Source organism: Motacilla alba, chromosome 11 (genome assembly GCF_015832195.1).
Source record: "Motacilla alba alba isolate MOTALB_02 chromosome 11, Motacilla_alba_V1.0_pri, whole genome shotgun sequence".
Lineage (NCBI taxonomy): Eukaryota > Metazoa > Chordata > Aves > Passeriformes > Motacillidae > Motacilla > Motacilla alba.
The window spans coordinates 13655986-13679464 of record NC_052026.1 but is presented as its reverse complement, the minus strand read 5'-3'; the positions used below and the strand labels follow the sequence as shown (position 1 = coordinate 13679464).

At 40.5% G+C, this 23479-nt stretch overlaps 1 protein-coding gene and 1 non-coding gene across 8 annotated transcripts in view; both read right to left on the bottom strand.

The window, feature by feature from the left end:
* The window catches only part of CNOT1 (CCR4-NOT transcription complex subunit 1), a 55321-nt gene that overhangs the window by 20305 nt on the left and 11537 nt on the right, over window positions 1-23479 (bottom strand). For 2 of the 7 annotated variants that reach the window (XM_038148510.1, XM_038148511.1), the window contains exons 7-24: window positions 23082-23285; window positions 21615-21783; window positions 20275-20401; window positions 19873-19983; window positions 18561-18731; window positions 17892-18019; window positions 16672-16912; window positions 15122-15241; window positions 13898-14020; window positions 13514-13665; window positions 9003-9153; window positions 7447-7648; window positions 6794-6940; window positions 5576-5700; window positions 4478-4764; window positions 3548-3626; window positions 2087-2317; window positions 674-814 (exon numbers count right to left, since the gene is read on the bottom strand). In XM_038148510.1, the coding sequence (XP_038004438.1) occupies window positions 674-814; window positions 2087-2317; window positions 3548-3626; window positions 4478-4764; window positions 5576-5700; window positions 6794-6940; window positions 7447-7648; window positions 9003-9153; window positions 13514-13665; window positions 13898-14020; window positions 15122-15241; window positions 16672-16912; window positions 17892-18019; window positions 18561-18731; window positions 19873-19983; window positions 20275-20401; window positions 21615-21783; window positions 23082-23285 (2909 nt within the window). The remainder of the gene's footprint in view (window positions 1-673; window positions 815-2086; window positions 2318-3547; window positions 3627-4477; window positions 4765-5575; window positions 5701-6793; window positions 6941-7446; window positions 7649-9002; window positions 9154-13513; window positions 13666-13897; window positions 14021-15121; window positions 15242-16671; window positions 16913-17891; window positions 18020-18560; window positions 18732-19872; window positions 19984-20274; window positions 20402-21614; window positions 21784-23081; window positions 23286-23479) is intronic. The other 5 variants (XM_038148514.1, XM_038148515.1, XM_038148512.1 and 2 more) reach the window with 3 other exon arrangements.
* LOC119705829 lies at window positions 8556-8691 on the bottom strand. The gene has a single exon (XR_005258339.1). It is a non-coding gene; the product is annotated as a small nucleolar RNA SNORA50 (small nucleolar RNA).

The window sequence follows — 23479 nt, the reverse complement described above, 5'->3', positions numbered from 1 at the left end:
CTGTGCTCAAACCAAAGACAAAGCACAGCACAGAACAGATGAGAAGATAATCAAAACCTTCGGGGTCAGCTCTGACCAACATACACTTTATGGTCAGTCAACTGCTTCTAACACTAAGGTTGTTTTTCTACAAAACACTAAGTATTTGAAATCAGTGCCTCATTATCCAAAAATCTGGTCAACCAGTAAGGACTCAAGCATGAAATCAGCAAGGCATAACAATTCACCACTCCTACACTTCCCAGCTTTTTACCAGACAACTGGAAATAAATGTTATCACCTTACAAGTTCAAGCCATCCATCCACAAGACAACAGCACAGGTGGCAGCAGGACTGTACACCTCAACTAGCTCAGAAAAATTCCCTTAATTTCTGAATACCAGAGCTTAACCTTGCAACATCTAATGGTACCCAGTCCATTTATGATGTGAATGTTTATTTAAGATTAAGAACAGGTATCTTCTACCCATCTCTCCCTTTCCCTGGAAAATTTTCTCCAGAGATGTTTCAGCAGAAAGTGCTGGAAACTATAATTTCTTTACAGTGTGCTCCCTCCTGAAGTTTTTCAAGTTAGAATTTTGTAGAAGTATCATCAGCCCACACTTAAAAATGACTATATAAAAAAGGATTAAGCGTATAAAAATTATTTTTACTAGCATTCTTTCATACTTGCCTTCTGTGTCATATTTGACTGAGACAGATTATTGAAGATGAAAGCAATTTTTTCCTGGACATTCTCTGGTGGTTCCACAATCCTCTCTGTTTGATCTGTTGCTACTAACAGCGTATCAATGTTGGTAGTATTGATGGAAGGCTGGAGGGAGAACAAGAAGTTAAGCATAAACAATACCTAGAGGTGACATCAAAATAAAGTTTTGCTCTATCAAGCAAAAAATAGAATTGAGCTTTATCAGGGGACATCTACTGTCTCAGATGCATTTTCAGCAGCACTCTGAAGGAGCCAAGTGATTTTTTTATTCTAAAAATGATGATCAATACTAAACAGAAGAATGCTGCTGCAGAAAAAGCCTCTACATGCACATAAAATAGGTGCGACTGCAATGGCACCCTTTAGGCCTTTAAGCTTCTGTACAATTATAGCTGGGAGAAAAATCACAACACAATAGTGAGCAGCACTTAGCACAGCAGGGAGTCTCCAGGAGCACTTCAGTGCTGATTTGGGAAGGAGAAATCCCAGAGGTTCATTCTGAGACCAGGTTCTCATTCTGAGTTGCCAGCTTAAGTCAACAGAAGGTGACCCTGGTCCCTACAGCTGCAGGTCTGGACCCCAGGGTTTAGCACCTGGTACATTGCAATTAAGGGAAAAGGCGACAGTTTTCAGTATCAATCCTGACTGGAGTTTAAATGGGAAATCAAACACCTCAAAGTAACACGTTTCTACATGATGTAATCAGGTGTGAAAGACATTAATAGCTACTGTCCCCCCAACTGTGTTCACACTTTCAGCTGTGTTTGGCTTTTGCCTCCTCTACAAAGACATATTCAAAGACAGTCCCGGGCAGAAAGACAGGCTCAACTTTCCAGTGCATCAGCCATCACACAAAACAGCACTGCCCATCCTCAGCATCCACATGGGACCAAGAGTGCCCCAAAGCTTTCTGTGAAATAGCCAATTCCATCTATCCACCAACCCTGTCATAACTCTGACAAGCTTCAGAGTTGTTTACACAAGTTACCAAAGACATGAAAAACCTAATGCAGTTAGAGCTGTGTCAGATGTGTAAAGTGTTCTTAAGTCCCAAGCAGAATAGCAGCTGCCAACTATTTTAAGAGTCCCGTTGCAAGTCATTAACAGAAATGATACTTCTGTAATTGTCTTTATAATTACAGCCTCAAGAACACATTTCAACTCGACCCCAAAGTAACTGGGTAGTTTGATGATGAAAAACGCCTTCTCTCTGCAAAAATGTGAGCCATACTTTAAAAGGTTGTATGTTTTAAATCAAAAATAAGGATCGCAGTTTGAAAACCTGTAGTACACAAATGAAAGCAGATTCTGTCTGTATGTACTTAGTCCAGAGCAGCATCTGCCCCTCTGGGAAGGGCACAATGACACAACGCTTACCGGCACATCTTTCTTGAAGCTGACTCCAGTAGGTCGGGTGATGGTAATGGTTTTTGCAACGGTGGTGGTGGTTGAGGTGGTCACTATAGTGCTGACTTGGCCAGCAAGAGGAGCTTTTGCTGGAACCTGGGCCTGGGCCTGAGCCTGGGCAAGTGCAATACTTCCAGGGGTGGTGATTGAACCCTGCATCTTCACAGGAGGATCTCTGGATTGCTGTCCATATTCTATGTACTAAAATAGGGAGAACAAGCACAAAAAATTTCACATGCAGCAACACAATCACAGGCTGGTTTTCAGCATGAGCACTATAACGGTTTGCCAATGAACATCACAATATGTGACAGTCTTGCCATAAAGGAATCTCTAAATACAACTGTATGCCCTGATAATGCACATCCTGTCACTATGGACTTTCTTACTGCAGAGGAGCCTCAAGCTCTACCTCTGGCCTCAACAAACTGATGTCAAGCATCACAAGACCTAACATGCTTAATATTTTACAGAGCACTACCTAAAAAACTCCATCCCTATCCCTCCAAGCCTAGAACAGCAGAACAAAAGAGGAGAAAGAGCCTAAGAACAATGTGTGAATATCAAGAAGTAGGCTACAAAGCAGGTAAGAAGTCTTCTGCAAGGACTCCAACAGCTAGATAGCCTGCAGCTCACCATTAATAAGCAAAACCACAGTTCAGAAATAGACAACTTTTACACTTACCCAACTCTGAAACAATTCCATAGTAGAAAATTAGTTTCTTCCCCACTGCTATACATTTCCCCAGAAACCAGAAACATCAGACTGTCATTTAAGAGGTGCAGTCTGAAAGCTGTTAGTGAAATCAAGACTGCTACTGGACTTTGCAGCTTTGGGTGTGAGCCTCTACCTTAATAGTAGAGCCAAACATTTTTCCTTATTTAGCTCATGCTCTTAAGCTCTGCCACTGGGAACAGTTTTTCTGCATTTCTACCAATAAAAGCACATTCAAGGCAGACACCATGTGATGAACACTGTTTTGGACACAGTATTCCCATGGCTCTCAGACCTTCAGGAAAGAAATTTTTCCTGGATTATTTTATCAGGTCGAAGTATGAAACTGTATAAAGCCAGCTAAATGACCTCTATTTTAGACTAAAACTCCAAATCTTTAAGGGACTGGAATATGAGTACACTGGGGCACTTTAAAACCTTCATGCATGGACATGCATGCATTGGTTGATTATGCAGTTATATTCAGGTAGCTGCTTCAACATAAACAACCCAAACAGATTTATGGAAGCAGGAAAGGCACCTTCACCTGCCTACCCTACCCCAGAGCAAAATCTTTAAGAAAAGGCATTTGATTCTGTGGATGTAACGTGGTCTAAAACCACCACAGATGAGACAGCTTTTCCAAAGGAAAACAGAAATTTGCTCTAAAGAATTTAATATCATAGAAAGTTAGTGTTGCTTACAGACACACTCACCTCCTGTAAATGATGGGGGAACTGTATAAAGTGACTAATAGAAGCCAAGTGCTGACAATACTGGGGATAGTCCTTCAATCTGTAAGACAAAACGTGCATTAGTCAGAAGCATAAGCCCACATCACAAACAGTATTAGAGAGAAACAACTATCAGATATGTCATTCCCATACTGCACCACAGAATTACTTCTGGACTCCTTACAGCAGTTGTGCCACAAACAAAGCGTTTCCTACAAAATATTTTTTGCTGCAAAATCTATTTTGAATGAATTAATTTAACATGAAAGCACAAGATTTATTCACAGCAGCTCATCTTTTCCTACATCTCTATACTTCTGACCTAATACACAATTGCATTTATATCCAGTGTTTGCAACAAGATTACTGGATAAGTTATTTGTAGTCTGGTTCAGTGCATTTAAACAGCAAACCAGAGCACACCTCACATACAGAATCTTCTCTATATGCACTTCATAAGAAGTTTTGAGAAAATAACTTTTTCTGAGATTATTTAGCCATACTTTTCTGTGTAAAAGCAAAGTTCTAGAGCTCAGCTCTCAGTCAGTCCTTCAGTAATGAACAGTGCAAATGGCACTCCACTGGAAAGCACCTGTGAAGAGTAATTACGTTCACCTCATGTCTAACAAGCTGTTAGTTTCTTCATGTAACTCAACACTTCACTGATTTTTACAGAGTATAAGTCGTTTCAGCTCTCAGTTTGTCCCACATTTCTACAGGTATCACACTGAACATTTTGATTTAGAAAGGTTACCCTTTAACTAGCACATTCACACATTTTGTTTCAAATCAGTGTATCTTTGAATCAATCCCAAAGCTGAGCTGTGCAATCTTGTACTGCACGATTAGGGCAGGTTCAAGGTTCACAAGACAATACAGGCACTGCAAGAAGCGTACCAAACCCACACTCACCTATTTTTAAATCTATCTAGTGCAGCAATACCAAAATAGTACATTTTGGATGCAAAAGGCTTTCGTAAGGCTTCAAGAACATAGCGCAGGGCCAGGCCCAATGCCATGTAAGTAACCAGTCCTTTCTCTATGATGCCCCCGAAGAGACAGGCTGTTATGTGCAGCTCTTTATCTGGGTACTGGGGAAAGAAACGATATTCCTCAAACAAGTTCCTCAGCATACAGTTAAACACTTCTCGTTCCCGTTTAATGTTGGAGTCCTTAAACCTCTGCAGCATTTCCAAGACCTGCAAAGAAGATGGAAATTGTTACCAACAGATTTGCTTTATTTCAGCCCTTTCCCACGTTCATGTTTCATGAGTGTTTGCAACTACTAAGATACATTGTGCTACCACAACAACAATGTAACTGCCTTATTTTAGACAGCAGACAGACACTACATCACTACAACCAGCTTCCTCTTCAGACTTCAGCTCTCTTTTAAGCAACTGTCTTCACACAAAACTTTTTTGTGACCGCCTACGCCATTACTTCCAAATTAGAAAAATTAAAATTAATGTTGTGTCTTCCATAATTTATAACTGTGCAAATATATTAAAGTAAATTTGAAGTACTTCAAAGAGTAAGTACATCAGACCAATAATTACTCTCATAGAGACTAACAAAAATAATTATCTAAAGCTCAGAAGGTAGAGCTTGGGACACTTTTATATATCTGGATCTTGCAGTCATTTTTACATAGTTTAAAACCAAATACATTTAAGGTAATTTATACAGACTATTTAAAGGCACTCTTTAGCACTTATTTTCAACAAAAAAGCTTCCACACCACATAGAATCCTTCCCACTTAGCAGCATTCTGGGAGTGTTAATTAGACATCTGAAGTCTTCAATCCAGACAAGTGAAAGCTGAATGTAATGAACAACTACAAGTTCACTGTGAAAACAACTTCAACCAAGCAAGAAAGCAATGCTGCAAGCATCCACCACGAGCCCTTTATTATTTCCCACTAAAAGTAATACATGAAGGAATAATTACAATCCACTTTATTGCAAGTCTCTGGACACATGCTGTAACTGCTACAGAAGGGAACTCACCTCATCCACAGACATGGTTGGGTGTGGTGGATGGTTGTAAATACGCTGGAAGTAGCTGTTTGCCTCATCATCTATTTCTTTGCTAAAGTGCTGATTAGCCTCTGGCCACACCTGAGATAAGTCAGCTGTTAAAAAAGGAACAGGTATCAGGACAACTTCAGACAGTCAGGATTTCACCTAGTGTTTTTCAACTCTTCCACCAATCTATACAGAACTGCTGGTTCTTCTGAAGAGTAACCTTCCCAGTAGACAGGAATTGCTATTTAAAAATCTGTTTTCAATATGCTGTATTTATTAAAAAAAAAACTATATCCTAAGACAGCACTAACCTCACAGTGCTCTACTCCTAGAACCCAGTGCATCCCAAGCTAACCTTAGCTGACAACTAAATAACTGAATGCAGAACAGTCTAGAATAAAGCATGCTACACAACACTAACATGCACACAAACTTGCACACAAACTTTCAGGCCAGCCAGTGAGCTTCCAAGAAGTTTCTACTGAACGCTCAAGACCCAGAATATAAACCAATGGTGATTACAGCCACCTCCACTGTACATCTGTAGAGTTAGGTAACTACTGTTATTGCATATGGCTCCTCTGTAACAGCAACGTGGAAGGTTTAGCATATGGCTGTGCTTCCTGACCATTTGACTGCTTCAGCATCTCACTGTGAGCATGCTGCAGAGGCATAAATGAGTTAAGGATAATGGCTTAGTGTTAAGAACCAGATTATTCCTTTCAAAAACTATCTTTCCAACAGCTTTTTGTCTTAGTTGTATCCAATGTTGCAGTCTCTTTCACTGCTTCACCTGTCAAGTTCTCTGCTGCAACAGTTCCTTACCCAGGTTTAACCTTGTTACAAACAAAACAAAAACCACCCTGGTACCACGCACATACAATTCTCTGCCAAGAGCAGGACAACACTTTTGTTCAAAACACAGCACAGCAGAAAAAGGACAGAAACACACTATTCATGCAAATCCATAACACATTATGTTTTTATGCCAACGGGCTCTTTTTAACACCCCCCTCCTCCAGACATTTGGCAAGCTATTAGGATACATGTTTAGAAGCACCTTTTTCAGACTAATATAATAATACAAGAGCCACACTTCCAACATTTACCACCTACAGATCCAAGCTTCCCCTGAAGGATACACAGATTAACTGCAGACCACAGTCACACTTCACAGCCACAGACAACACTACCACTTACAAGGTTTCATCTTACTCTGCTGGAATGTAGGCTGGTTCAGTCCAGACGTGCTCAGCTTCCTTTGCACGAATGGGTCATTGTTCACTGCAGGAAGGCCCAGGGCTCCAGTTCCTATACCACTCAGGCTACCCGTAGTAAGACCACCTACTGAAGAGCAAAGCTGTAGTAAGACCACTTACTGAAAACAAGCCATTGGCCATCTCAGTTGCACCCTCACAGTACCCACTTACCACTCCTCCTACAATTATCATTTCCAAGAACTCAAGAGCTTTACAGCCTCATTGCTGTCTAATATCAAGCAGTTTTAACATAAGCAGCTCTCCATCTCTGTCCCAGCCTAAAATAAGGCTGCTATATTTGTCAAAACACTCATCCTCTTGACTCAAACCTTTTACCCGTTGCAGCTCCAACACTCCCAAGTGCTGTTTCAGCAATGACCCAGGAGTGAGGATTCCTCACTCCATATCAGACTGTAACTCCTGTTCCTATGACACAGCTGTTTGTCCAGTGTGACTTCCCACCCTTAAAGGGAAGGAAGCACCCAACCCTCCCTTAAGGGGTGGGCCGTCACATTCAGTATTTCCAACCACAGCAACAACAGTGTCTTAGCTGTGCCGTGTCAAAAACAAGCCACTCCACCCGAAGAGCAGTACCTGGAAGCTGTGAGGAAAGTCCTCCAATGCCACTGAAACCGGTTGTCTGGTTTTGGGTGGAAAGAGGTGGGAATGCTTTTGCTGGTGACTGAGGAGTACTGAATGCAGAGCCCAGGTTTGGAGGGAAGCCTTGCATGCTCTGGGTGTGCGGAGCAGCCGAGCCACCTAAACTAAGAGAGGCCATTCCTGCAAGCGAGTCGATCTGAATGAAGAAAGGAAGATTATACAGACATCCATAAACCACAATCCAGATGACTTTTGGCATGTTTTGTACAAAGACAGCTACGTATCAAAACATTTCTGAGAAAAGCTCTTCTGCATGGTTACTGTAAATTCTGAAGTCATCCAGATCACCCCAAAAGATTAGTTTGTCTACAGAATGCACTCTTTATTTTTCTTCTGCAATCCCATGAAATCCTATTCTCTCACAGGCTCTACAGAAAGCCTGATTGTTCCACAGTCTGCAGCTGAGTGTAACGAAACAGTAAATGCTAACAGTAAGTAGCATTTACTTCTACTCGCAGATTTTTGTACTCGTTTAGGCTCTGCAGTTTGCAACCTCAGACCCCACCTCAAGACTTCGAAATCTGTTTCATTTCAAACTTAGGAGCATTTTTGACTGTCTGAAGGACCCTACTATGCCAACTTTTCACAGCTAAATACCTGAATGAAGTCTACAGTAAAAACCATTAAGACCTGGTTTATGAATAGGAGGGAAGGCACAATACAGTCTGCCAAAGCAGTAAGTTAAGGAACTGACTAGGAACAGCAGAAAATGGTATTATCTACCCAGAGGACAACTTGACTCCAGAGTAAAAGTCGCTGCTGTTTGTTCATATGAGTTATTTGTAGCAGGTTGCCAAGGTATTTGGTACATCTGATGAACAACTTCAATGAAGCAACAAGTCACGAGAAAAACACTCTCTGCATTACTTTACATAATCTACTGACAATTCAGTCATTCTTAAATGCTGAATTGTCACTATTTAATGTGAAATACTTTTCACCAGTTAAAAATCTGCCATTGAATGTAACTGCTAGAAGCAAAACCTGTCTGTAATGTGTTGCTCCCAGAGGAGGAAGGGATGATGAGTGGCAGGGATTAACTGAAATGTACCTTGTTTTTAAAAGAGCAGTTCAGTTGAGAGCTGAAGAGCCCCAGTTATAACAAGTCCTTATGCTCTAGCACTGTGGCTTGGCCCGTGAAGCTACAAACAAGACACATCAGGTTCAAAGGCAGTGCTTAATTCTCAGAAGTCCTAGTAAATTTTAGCACTTTAAAAGAAAGCCTCAGTTATTTAAAGTAAACCAAATATCTGTCCCTCCTCAGTGCTCCCATCCTGTAATACTTCACAGTTACTTCTTACAGACATCAGTGAAGTGAAAGACAGTTCTGAACTACATCCCTTGGACATTATTCTCTAGTTACAAGCAAGCCATCAAGACATGCAAGCACAAAACTACGTGAGCCAGATGATGTTTGACTTAGTCCTGCAGAAAGAGCTCAACTAGCACAGCAGAACTAGCACTAAATCAACAGCACGTGATTGTTCTACCTGCACAGGAGAGATGGCATCCAAGCTGCTGGCGCTGGGCGGGCGTCCTTTGGGCATGACTCCAGGCGGGGGCTGCCGAGCCTTGTTCATGACATTACTGCAGTTTGCTACCATGGTGAGGATCGTCTCTGACAGCTCCTGAGAAACACTCCTGGGATGTGGAAGCACGACAGTGAGCCATGTAACATTCACAGAAATAAGGCCCTTAACTTATTTGATTTTCTTAAAGAAATTGAGGCCATATTTCACAAAAAGAAGCTGCAAAACAACCCCAACAAAAGCTACATTTTGTTATTAAAAAAACTTGCCTTAGATCATTTCCCAAGAGAAACAGCTATATTTAAATAGAAAAGTTTAAACTGTAGTTCTACAACAATCTCCAACAGACTATTACTTTATTTTTGATGATTCAAATATTCCTTTACAGTTACACCAGCAAGTAAGGGCTTACAGAAGGCTGGGATATGTACCTAACATGGCTCCAACAGGTTCTTAGAAGAGCCTTTGTCTGCTGTTGTCCACCTTAAGGGCTATATAAAAGCTTAGCCTCAGGAATTAAAATACAAATAGTGATTCTGTGATCCCTTGTTCAAATCTACCCCTCAAGGCTTCTTAATGTACCAAAACTTCACCATTTATGGTTATTCTCATTCTGAATCTCATTACACACAAGGTCTCTCTAAAAGCTGAGATACATGGGCTATGTACTCACAGACAAAAAAAGAAGAGGTAAATACCACCACCTGCTTCACTAAAACTCATCTGTCTACAGACTGAAAGACGTGCTCCACACACTGGCACTAAACCCAAACAGAGACAGGAAATTTAACTATTCAAGGAAAATATCAAAAAACATCAGAAAACTCAAACGTAGGCAAAAAGTCATTGCACAACCCAGAGCAGCCAGTACCTCTTTCCAAAGTGTTCCATGTCTGACTGCCAGATTCCCAAACTGGAAGGAAAGCCAGCTCTGTTGCTGACTTACCTAACCACAGACATAATAACAGAACACCAACATTTTCCTTTTGGAAAAAACAGCCAATTATTTATGCTTTCCTGAACTTCAGTTATACCTCTTTGGTGAAGACAGCTAAAGCTGCAGATTCCTTCCTGTAATGGTGCAACTATCCTAATACAACTTTGTTGGTGTGTTAACATTGTCTGAAGATTCCTCATTTCAATTCAATTTTCACAAGCTTTTACTGCTCAACTCTTAGGATGAGGGGGAAAAAGAACAAAGGAACCATGCTGGTGATTAAGGCAGAAGAACTGAAGATTAGCCTTCAGCTTTGGCAGGTATCCTGTTATGGGACACACAGAATTAGTTAAGGACATCCAGCTGTTCTCCAGAGCCAGCAATCCACTATGCAGTGTGGGGAAAATCCCCCGTTAGAGATGGCAATCTGGGGAGGATGGGTGAGCAGGTTTCTATACAAGCAAAGGACATGTTAGCAACTGTTTCACAAGCTGGCTCCTTTACACTCTTAACATCCTCTCACCAGAGCCTTGTTTCAAAGACTTCAAAATAAATGGCCTTGAGGGGAATGTATGAAAATGCAATCAGAAATCTACCTTTAAAAAAGCCCAAAGAGATTTCTTTTTCAGAAAATGCAACCAGACCTGAAGACAGAGCTCTGAGCTTGGTACACAGTAGAGTCAGTATCTACAGTATGTATTTGCCCTCACCTGAGCCACAGTCTCAGAAATCTCAACATTTAAATGTATGTATGACCAAATGAAATGCACCACAGGATTTTGTCTGATGCAGGAGGAATTTCAAGACCATACAGCACTTCAGTCAGCCATGGAATGGGTCAGGGGAGTTCACATGAGGTTACCAACCTCAGTCTTTTGCCCTCCTCCTTTTTTGGGGGTTAAAATGGCAGTCTTTATGCTTAACTACTACACCATGCTTTTGCAAAACAAATTCCAACTTGCTGTAGATAGATAATATGGCAGTCCAGAATAAGGACAAAGACAGACTTATAATCCCTGAGTTGGATATTTATGGTGACTGGTTAGGCCATTTGTGCTTTGGAGAGAACCACTAATGTTTTCTCCCATCATCTAGGCAGACTTAAGGTTAACTTTATCATGTCAAGAGACACACTGCTGTATCAAGTTGCAAACATCACAGTATTTTTAGATAGAACAGAACTGCAGGTTTTCAAAAAAAAAAAAAACCCAAACCCCCTAACCAACCAACCAACCCAAAGCCCACAAAAAAAACCCCGTCTGCATTTCAGGCAAATGAAGTTGGTGGGCTGAGAGCCAGAGACCAGAGTCTAGAGCAACAAAACTGTCACTGTAAGAGAAGTTCCACCTTGCTGGAATCACACATTCATTTCTTTTTACTTTTTTTTCCCCCCCCAAACACTTTGTACAAAGCAGGAAGAAGCCTTTTCATTCCTAAAGGCACAAGTACACAGAAGCCTCTTCCCTGCTTGAGACAAGGACCGAGAAGAAATGACCATTCCCCACACGGACACCCTTGGACCATGCAGGACACGACTGTTTGGAGAAGGCACTGCAGCTCCATGAGGGAAGGACTTCTCATAAGCACCTTGTTAATAAATTACATGGTTGGTCAGCCTGTGGTGCCTGCAACCAAGCCTGACCTCACTGTAAAACACTCAGTAATAGAAGGAACACTTATTCCTTTTTGAAGACTCACTGTTACATGATGCCATAACTGCAGTGTTCACCAGTGATAAACAAGCTGCACCAAAAATAAGTCTCAGAACATGTAGGGACCTAGTGGCTAAAAAAAGTGTCTCCCAGGTCACAAAACACGAACTAACTACAGCCTAATTAAAGAGCAGCCTCCTAAATCAACAGATTTAGGAGATGGCAAGCTTCAGCTAGTGAAATGCAACTACCCTCCCAAATGTATTTTGTATTTACTGTGATTTTAACCTTCTAGTCTTTACAATGCCTGCTTCCACTTGTGACTGAAACCTAAACTAATCAAAGCAATTGCTTCATGAAAGAAATCCAAGCTTTTTCTTTCTAAAGCTCAAAGAGAATAACTAATAGAAAATGACTGCAAGTAGGTCACATTCTTGTATAAAAGGGAATAAAAGTAGCTATAAAAAGAAACCAAAGGCTGTGAGAATTGTGCCAGTAGAGAACTAGTGGCGTTTGAAATTAATGGAATAAATAAAACTCAGTAACACATTAAAATTCAGAACACAATGACATTAGATGCAATTCAAATCTACAGTTAACTATTAAACCTCTGAAACACAGACACTGCAGCATGTAAAATAAGGAATACAAGTTCATTTGAGAACTACAGTCTCAAAAGATGCGCTTTGACTTGAAAATTAAGAGCTATCTTTTCTGACCAAAACATGCACTAGATAATTTTATTTTAGAATCAGCCTTTGAACTTCAATTGCACAGGTTCCAGCAGAAAACAGGAAGTCTTTTCTCCTGAAGGCTTACAAGCACCTCAACTTCTCTTTCAGTTCCAATACTCATTGTGACCAACTCTATGTTGGTACTAATTTCCTACTATCTACATGAGAGCCATGAATTATCCCGGGTAACTCTAAAGATGTTTCTTATCTCTTTCAAGACCACACTGGCTAAGCCAAAGGACACACTATAAACTCCATTTATGTAACACACGCTTGGACATGCCAGCCTCATTTGGTGCCAAAATGTAGCAGCAAAACAAGCCCCATCTCCAGCTTCCAGTCACTCTGGCTTGCACATTGCACTACGCTGCCTCTCATTACCTCTGAACTATTGCTGCAGTTCAACACCATCTTGATCTGACAGCACTAAGAAACAACACCACAGATGTTTTACAATTTTCAGTCACATTTACTATGCGTGTACATGGCATTTAAAGACTGATTTGTCCAACTTCCATTTCCATCAGCCCTGTATTCTACCCCTGCCTCTAGCAGCTCTCAAATCCAAACCCTTTTCTTTTGACTTAAGCTAAACAATCTGATCTGCAAAAGATGTTCAGTATTTTCCATCTTTGACTACTATGAGTCTCAAAGACAACAGAAGTTACATATATCTAGTGTCAGTCTCAATTACACAATCCCCACTTTTCTCCTACACATAAGGATGGCATGAGTCCTTTGTGCCAAAGCAGTTACCACAGAAACATTTGGTTAACACAATCACAAAATCCGTTTTAAAGTCACTGTTTTCCAAGATGCTGTCCTGTTCTGTAGCCATGGCCTGGACTCCTTTGTCTGAATTCCAGCCCTATATCTATCTAGTCACTGACAACTTATTATCTGACTAACCAGACAGCCTCCAGCCACCACGATCAGCTCACCTGTTTGATGATAAAGACAATACTCAAGCTCTTGTGATCTAGCCTACAAGAGAAGTTTCAATGCAAAATTAAATGTACTACTGCACCAATCCTTGCAAGTTTATACACTCTCATTAACCCCATCCTCCACGTGAAATGCCAAACCAGCTGTGACAGAAAGCCAGCTGCAAAGGGATTACTCTTTCAGCATAAGCAAGGCAATTCTTACCCAGCACAAGCTTGCAGACAGGCCAACATTGTCGCCAAGGTTTCTGGAGGAAGCTGAGCACTTTTGGGCTGATCCTTTTCTGGAGCAAGGCCACCCAGGATAGATGGACATCTTCTCTTTAAGAAAGTCATACAGGCCTGGATGAAAGGTTCCTGAGGAAAAAAAGTTATCTTTATCTCCCAAGCCTCATCCAAGACACTATTTCAAACTTGGCAATTGCACCATGGAAAGAATTGCACTAAGCTACTGTAGTTCAGTGAAAAAAATTGAACTATCAGACCACGAACACTTTTGACAACTTTAAAGCTACTTAGAAAATTGTTAAAGTGACTTAAGTTAGTCACCGACAAGAGTGAAAAAATAAAGAGAAAAATCCTGCTTTACCCCATGCTCCCGAATTTTATCTGTGAGCCATTTGTCAAGTTTGAGGTATTCCCGTCGAGAGGCAAGTGCAGCAAGGTCAATAACAAAGGCAAATGGAGTACCATTTAGCAGCATTGACAAGGCCTAAAGAAAGAAAATCAGAAGACTACTAGTGAAGACACACAGATACCCTTTTCTCCTTTCTTTTCTTTCTAGTTCCCATACATGTTTTAGTAAAGAGGTCTTATTATGACATGCTGCTATGCTTTCTTTGTCAACAAAGATTGGTACTGTCAACTTCACTTATAGCTCGCTTGTGAGACAAATAAGCAAGACAAATAAGCTCTGATTTGAAATCATGATTTCACCTTCTTTGAAGTGACCTTGTGCTGACAGTTTTAAATTCCTCTGTGATATGAAAAACCACCAGAAAGTGGTAAAGAGCAAGTGGTTAAGTGATATTGCTACAAAGTTAAGCAGATGAACCCAGCATTTTCTTGCAAACAGACCTCACCCGCTTCAGAGACACTTAGAATACATCTGCTCCAAGAGGTCACCTCTGTACACTGTAATTGCTACAACAAAACTGACTTCAAGCAGCAGCTGGTGCTCTTGCACTTTGAGACACCCAATTATTTTGCACCTGACTTTAGGAAGCAATAAAGGCCCCAAAGAAGTTAGTCACAACCTCCAGTCAGTGTATAAAACTTTTATCAATATATGTAACTTTTGTCAATGTATAAAATCTAAGAACTAGTAGCATTCTCAAGAAATCCCCATTTCATTATGTTTAGCAGCGCCACCCTCACACAAACATCTGACATTTTCTACAGTCTCATTTCAATAATATTCAAGGTTAAAACAGTCAAAGCTCTTCCTGGAGTCACACTACATTCACACAGCAAGCAGTTCTGCTGTGCTGCTTCCCAAGGTACTTGTCAGCTAAGCCACGATAACCAACCCCACTGCAAATACCAAGTACAATATGTCTTGGGCTCACAACAGGACAGGCTGGAAGCATCTGGAGTCAGATACCACAACTCAGCTGAAGAGTACTTTAAGTCACATGAATGTGGGCTTTTTTTTTTTAAGATGAGGGACATCAGCCACTAATAAATTTAGATGTACCTAAACAACGTAATCCTTACTAAATGAGTCTAAGTTAAACTTAGCTGTCATTAAAAGATGAACAAGACTGCATAAGGCACCAGACAAAAAATAATGACAGTATTTTGCAAAACTCACCTTCAAGTCTTGTGCCACATCAAGAATACGTGACAATTTTGCCTGGTCATACTGCTCCCCTCTCATGTACCATTCTGCCATGGCATGCATGATAAGCTGACGAATTGAAGGAGACTGACCCTGAGGAGAATTAAATTAGGATTGTACTTCATGATTCTAGTAACAGGATCAATGATATGAACATTCAACAAGGTATTTTACAACTAAAAACCTTAACATACTTAACATATTTACTCTTTAGCTTCAGAACTTGCTCCTGATTTGAGCTCTTTCTATGCAAAAATAAACTACCCAGGAGCTACAGGTAAATTCTGTAGCTGACTGCAAATGGCAGATACACACATTCTCAGCTCTTTCCAACCACTGTTCGGGGCCAATTCCTCTCTATCATCTAATGGTTTTCAGACTACACAAATATTTATACAATGTTATGCCTGACATGATGTCCTGAAGTGAAAATTCAGTGCCATACCTTAAAAAAGAAAACACAGTATCTAGATCATTGCTCATACGGGGCAATTTCAAAATACAGCACAAATAAGATTTTAATGGCAGCAAGGGTATTGTTTAAAGGAAAAGGGTCATGGAATGGCACCATGTCCCATGGCAATCATCATTCAGTGCCGTGATCTCAGACCTACCATGTGGAAAAATTGCCTCTTCTGCCATTTCAAGACCTCATGCAAAAAGCACTTCACGTCTATTCTACCCCTCATCCTTCAATTTAAAGACTTCCATCAGGAAAATATAAAACATTCTTAGCATGACATCAGAGGTCAGGCTTCTTGCCATTAACTCTACTCTAGATGAACAGGGAAACATGTTTGCTAATGCAGATTCCCTCTGACCCCAAAGACTTCCTCCACTATAAATTCTGTATACCACTTCTCTTCGTTTAACTACCAGTGCACACAATGATGAAGGCTACACCAAACAAAAGAACCTTAGAAGTATGGGATTTGCATACACAGCTACCATAGCTCTGGAAGCTCTCCTTGAAAAAGCTCAGCAGCCAGTCTCAAGTTTTCAGAAAAAAACCCAGACTCTGGAAACTTCTGGTGCAGGTAGTTTCTTTATGTCTAGAATAGCTTGCATCTTTTTGGCAAGTACAAAGGAGATTATTTTGGTTTAAACCTTCTCACCTCTTACTACTTCAAGTTTTTGCACTTTAAATGTGTGAGGTTGAGAGCTGAGGGGGCGGGGAAGGTGATGCTGTTGTGAGGGGTTTGGGGGTTTCTTTTGGGTTGTTTGGTTTTGCATTTTTTTCCTTTTTCTTAAAATAAAACTGTGGTCAACTTTGTTTAAAGCTAAAGGTTTAACAAGTCAAACTTAACTTGGGTCTCTGTACTTTTCCAGGAATATTTTCTCAGTGAATATTATTGAAAACCAAAACATAACAGTTTGCTTATTACTTTGCATAAACCATAGATCATTTACCTCTTGGGTTTTAAACTGACCAGTTCATAAACCAATACAAACATTGTTGTAACTGTTCAAGCCATTTAGCGAGCTCTCAAGTTACAGGAACAAACTACAGTGAAAATACTTACCTGTCCATGCCATGCATAGTGCAAAATGATGGCTGAGTTGGGATGGTTGCCAAGGAAAATTGGCATGAGTGTGGAGATGAGTTCATGGCGCAAGGTGTGCCAGGACGTGTTGATCTGCAGTAAGGCCAATACCAGCATATCTGGGCAATGCTTGATAGGAAAACTGAAAAGCTGCTTAACCTGTTCATACTGTCCCACTTCTGCCAATCGTAACAGAGACTCAATCAAATCCAGGCTCTTCCTAACAAAAGAAGAAACAACAAAAAGACAACCCCAACAAAGTTACCAAGCAGCAAGTTTACAGGACCCTGGAATCAAATATTTTATGGCAGCAACTGTAAGGACATATAAAGCAACACTCACTGCAAACAACCTGACACTGTAGCTCTTATGTACAATTAAGCCTCCAAGAAACCATAAAAAATAACTCAAGATCTTAGGAGCTCCTAATTATGTTATTGAGGAGAGGGAACTGAAAGCTGGTGTTGAAGAAACTCAGCTTGAGCTGGGTCACTTGAATAACTGAACTTGAAACATACTGCCAGCAAATACATTTTTTAAAGCATAAATACTTCCAGGAACACTTTTTAAAACACCTTGGAGTCCCCACTTGTGGAAGTTGTTGAAGAGACTCTACTTGTTTATCCTGCTTTACAGACAAGTGATCATTGCCCATTTACTTGTACTCCTCATCCTTCAATTCCCTATTTTGGGCCGGATAATTGAAAAAGAAGCAAGCATCTGTACTGAAATAAGTGGCATGGCTATACACTATACCAAAAAAGGGGTGTAAAGGTCAACTCAAAGTCAGTTTCATGCAGTAACTCACCAATAGCCACATACATTTACTAATTAAATTTTAGGATTTCTTTCATACAAGTAGAGCAAGCTTCTCTAATATCATCCTGGGACAGACAGATTAAAGTTTCAAACCACCTCCTCTATTCCCTCCTTTCAGCTTGCAGGATATGCCAAAACACATCAGCAGACTCTCTCCAAACAAGATGAAGACTCCAACAAAAGCAAGGTATTATGGAAGTACACAGGAAGTTCTGATACTGTGAATAGTTTCACCAATCAAACATGTCACAAATACTACTGGCTGATCTACTGGTATGTACACAGCTACAATAAATCTGGCTGCATGAAGATAAAATCACCTTTGACCAGACAATTATTTTACTCTATGTATGAAAAGCAGTTGAGAGAAGGTTTATTACCATGTAGCAATTTCCCGATTGTCATCCTCCGGTGGTGCTTTCAGGATGTCTGTGGCAACAGTATGGCAAGGGTAGTCAGCAAAACAGAAGATGTCAGGGTTTATGAGGGAATGTTGGATGAAGGAGAGCTGGAATAAAAAAAGATGTCAGAAGTAGTTTAGACATCAGAATTTGAGGGTTCCTTCCGCTTATCAAGTGCCACATTTTGAGAATGATACAAATCAACTCAGCAGCAGGGATGAGCCAAGCTTCACTATGTGTTTTAAGCAGGACTGAAGCTCACACTTCTAGAATTCGAGAATGATGGGTATAGACATGCTGAGGATACTTGTTTGCAAGAAGCTCTGGCCTTTTAGTGTAACCAGGAAAGCACTCCAGAGCACTGCCATGCAGCAGCAGTTCCATGCTCAGCTGCACTACACACCAGAACTCTGCTGGGGCCAAAGGTAGGGTCACAGTACTCAGCAAGTGACCTGTGAGCAAGTCTCACACAATGCAGTTAATCACACATGGTACTTCTGTAACACACCTGAGGCTTGTGCCTTACAGGCCAAGGTCTCAAATGAGGATTATCTAAACATTCACACTACTAATCTCCATTTATTATGCAAGAAACTCAGGAACTTGGCAAATATTCTACAGATAGAGCAAAAATGTTGGTAAACATACCTGGCCTTCTGCATGCTTCCAAGGTCTGTAAATGGCATTAACTGGAAAAACCTCCATGCCCAGCCCTCTCTGGATGCCAAAAACTACAATTTGTAGGCCCTTGCTATCACGAATCTGAAATCCTGGATGGTCCAATTCATATGTCACTACTTTGAAGTCCAGGTTAGGGTTCTGCAACCAGACAAACAAGGATTGTGAGCTTTGCACATTACCATCTTCAGTACTGTCTTGAAAAAGCCCCTCTTCATGAGTATTGTACCCAGCTTAACATCCACCCAACTGTTAGCTGAAAGCAAGGGTTTTGTTTTAAAAAGAGTAGTATTTATACAGTTGTGAGAATCTGATGCAAATTAATATTTTAAACTACCCTGTGAGATTGCACTTCCTCAGCACTACAGTAGCTGTCTCTCGTTCCAAACATTCAATTAACAATTCTTTAAACACCCCAAACATATAGCTCCTCTCTCAGCATATTAACTTACTCCTTTCCTAGGCTTCCACACTCTCCAATAAAAGCCAGAAGGGTCTGATCTGCTCACAAGCAGAACTTGCTCCTCCTTTTGCAAAATGTAAACTCTAAGACCTTGTAAAGCACCCAATGTATTTTCAGGAACAGTGTAAAACAATACTGATGAGGGAGCTTGGAGGAAACTGTGGCCATTATGGAACACAAACCACTCATTTCAGATATAGGTGAGCACCAGGGACAAAGCTATTTTATGGCCCAAGGTTTAGAAAAACAAAACAGTGACTTCTGCAAAAGGAACATACAGAAAAAATCCTGTATAAGGCAAGCAAAGGAAATAGTACTTATGTTTAACTGAGTTCATTACAAAAATTGCTGCTTACAAAGCAGTGGAAAAAAACTTCTTATTTCTGTAGTGCTATCATACCTAAGAAGCAATAAAGAAGAGTTTTGGAATGAGTAGCTACAAAAATACTTTCATTTTCATCACTAATGCCTACAGTAAGAAGTTTTTTCCAAAACAAGGTCTCTGACGCGCAAAACTTTCCACTGTCAGAAAAACACTGAAACCCAAAAAAACCCCAGAGAACACATGCTGGAATACATGGGAGCAGTGTGGAATGAATCTCAAACTGCACCCAAGCTACCCATTCAAGCAGCTTCCATTTCCCAGAATTCCTCCAAATTTTCTTGTTCATGAGGGGAAAAACCCCCAGCATTTCAGTACAGTTACTCAGAGAGATTCAAAGCTATTCAGGCTGTTGGGGAGCTTAAAAAGTTTTATAATCATAGTGAGATATGCCCTGCTTTATCCATATGAGAAACCAAGGTGCTCACAAGACTTACCAGCTCTTTAAGAACATCAATCAACACCTCCACATTCCAGGTATGGGCTTGGCTTCCATCACTCTTATCTTTGCCATCACTCCAAATCCCACTGCCAGGAGCCGAAATAGACTGCAAGTCAAATACACTGAATCAAACACTAGTAAAAAATAAAGCAGTCTCAACACCCACTGGCTACAGAACTCCCTGCACTGGAAAGGTACAAACAGAAGCTCAGACTAGTAATGACATCAGTTCAACACCTTGAGGATCTTTCATTCATGAAAGTATTACAGACATTTACAGCAGAACAGTCAGAAGTACAAGTACTCAATAATACAAGCAATTGTTAAATTCCTAGAGGCCAGCATTTTAACTCCTCCTTCTGCTGAAATATAATCCTCAGGAGAACAGGCCACTCACTTGTAATGAAATACCATCTGTCAATCCTGAATGAGTTCGAGCCATCATCCCCAAAACCCTGGCAACCTGGGCAGCCGTGACTTCCCGAACACCAAACTGCATGATTATGTTGCGACATTCTTCAACACTAAGATGCAACAAAACAGAGAGATCTTAGAGGAAAGCAGGTTTCACTGTAGCACAACATAAGACTTCAGCCAAATTAGTCAAATGATTCAACATAAAATTCCAGGACAATCAAGAAGAAAAACTCGGTAGACAATCTGTGCAATTATTTCCATGAAATACACTGTGCCACATTTCCAGTTCAAAGACAGGAATACTGAAGTGACAAGGAGGTCACAGAGATGTTTCACAGCCTATGCTCTGCCAAAGCAAAAGCACAGGGTAGGTTTAGCATTCTCTTGGTTAAAAGCACTTCCACTATTGATCTGTGATACAGAGCTTCAGAAACTCAAGTTTTCTACTACCTAAAAGCAAAACAAAGGCTTTGAGAATGCACGTTTCAAAATGTTGACACACACTCTTCATGGGTAAGCTGTGAACGTTTGCCCTTCAGCCTGATATGAACCATGGCATCCCTGAGCAGAGGGCACCAGCAAAAACCTCCCAGGAGACAAGAGAGACAACACAGAGCAAATGCCCGAGTTTCAACTTCAGAACTGAGGGCTTTTTCTGCAGTTTTCTTTCCATTTTGTGAATACTTCAAAACTAGGCCAGGAAGATTTATATAGCATGAGTATATAAACTGTTTTATTAACAGGCATGTGTTAACAAAGGAAATAATCCAGTATCTTCCAACACATGGTGTTTTTACTTCTTGGTTTAAACAGAAACTCATGTTAATACCTTTGAGATTTCATCACATCCCCAAAGTAATCAATAGTCTTTCTCTTGAAATACAGAATAATTTAATTCTACCTTATATTTCTTACAAAAAAAAGCAGGTCAGCTTCATTCTGAGGGCTAAGTTTTGCAAGAGCAAAGTTCTTTCAACGCTCTAGTGGGATTTAGGTGGAATTTATGTCTACCTAGACACTTTCATTTTCACTTATGAAAGGGTGACAGTCAAATTCTTATGCAACCTTCACAAGCAATGTGAATTCTTTCATGTAGCACTTCTTACCATAACAGAATTCCACACAGTGTCTACAGGCATGTAATACACATTTGAAGGAAGCAAAATACAACCAGAATTCAAATAAACCACCTCATAATACTTGATAAGATTCTACTTATTTTAGTAGTTAAAGTGCTCTTTACCTTTTACCTCAAGAAACTAGAAAGAAAACCACCACCACCCAAAGTTACATGCTTGAAAATTACATTTTTCTACAAACCTTGCACAAAAGCCATAGCCAACTTCTTGCATGAAATCTGCCAGAGAACTCTCCATCATGGTTTTGGCTATCCCTCCAGAATCAGGCAGGATCCTGTCCATTAGAATGTCCCGTTTTTCAGGGTATAGAAGTGGTGCAAGCACCACAGGGCAACGCTCCTGGGGAAAATCTAAATGCAAGAGTAACAAAGTGTCAAAACACCAAGAACACCAGCTGCATGTGAAAGAGTATTCAAAATTATTCCACTGCTGTGCTAGAGTTGGCCTGCTGCTGCAGAAATCAAGAGAGCACTGATGCAGCATCCCTCCATCCCATTTTCAGTTCTCTACTGGCACTGGGATATTCCTAGAGAAGAAGAATGTAGGCTAAATAGGTTTCATGCAGGTTCACAGCAGCTCTGCAGCTGCCCAGAAGGCCAGCAGCTGTGCTGGTGTAAGTTTAGAACTAGATTGTCACTAACAGCAGTTATCCAAAAAAAGCACAGGGCAGGAAACAATACAGCAGTCCAGCAAAAGCCACTCCTCCAACTCAGGAAATATTAGGAAACAAAGGATCTGCTACTGAGTCTAAGAAATATAGCAGAACTAAGGCAGGCACTTGAGCATAGAAAGAGTAAATACTCATTTTTTCCTTCCTGGCAGACAAAGTTTGAGAGAGACAGTGGAGAGTAGCAAAGCCACCTTGTGGGAGGGCCTTCCTGAGACAGCACCATTGACATATAACATCTCCATACTCTCCAGGGCCATTCCAAGAAGAGTGTCCAGTATCCCAAAGCAAAGTGTCAGGAATTACACAAGCTAATACACTAATAGTTATTATAATACATATGAACTAGGAGGTGATATTTAAAAAATTAGAACAAATATTTTGCTCTTGTACAAATGGTAGCTTCCTCTAGGTCTGTGCAGAATGAAGGAGTGGGTTAAGTTCAATTATCATGTTGAGTCCAAATCCTCCCTAGTGTGATAGGTTTAGAGCAAACACTGGTTTTGGAAAGGAACAGACTACAATGGTAGCTTTCAGGAAATGAACCAAAGATCAAGTCAGAAGTATCTCCCTCACTGTTCTACTGCTTCCTCACAGATCTGCATCTAATATAATAAAGCAATGCTTAAAATGCACCTGTTTGAAATTTATGTTCCTTACTCTGTTAGAGGGTTTTCAACTACAGTGCACTGAGCTGCTTTAGTTAAATTCACAAATACCATGCCATACAAGCAAACGCATACTTGAATATCCCTTAATATCCCTTACTCAATGTTTAGTTATCAAAACTCTTCAAGAACATCAGATCGCATTACTGCTCATTGAAAGCAAACAGAACAGTGGTACTTTTCTGTCAGTTTAGAAATATGAAAATTTACTAAGTTCTAAGTCAGCAAGCTCCCCACCACTTCAGCACTCTGCACTGACAAAATCCAGCTCAAAGTCTGCATCTGGTCAGGCTTCCTGAACAGCACCACTTACCTCTACGTAATGTTTTGAGGAAAGCGTCGATCTGCTCCTGTCCTACCCCAAAGGCTCCCTTCTGCCCAAAGAGGAGATGGGAGAGGAGAAGGTGCAGGACCTCTATTGCAATATCTTGGAAGCCACCTTCTTGATTTCCACTGACGTCTGCGTCAATGTAAGAGCGCAAAAGATCCGGGAGTTTCTGTTTGATAAACTGGGCAGCTTTTGGAAACAGAAGAGGCTAGAGTCAAAACCTGGGATTCTGTTTTGAGATTCATTTAGCTACGCACCATTCTCTTATTTTGTTTACCACAGGCCACAACAGTTCAGATTTAAACAGAAATCTCGTCCCTGAGAACTCAAATATTAACGATTTAAGATATCACAATAGCCCAATTTGATTCATTATCAAGCAA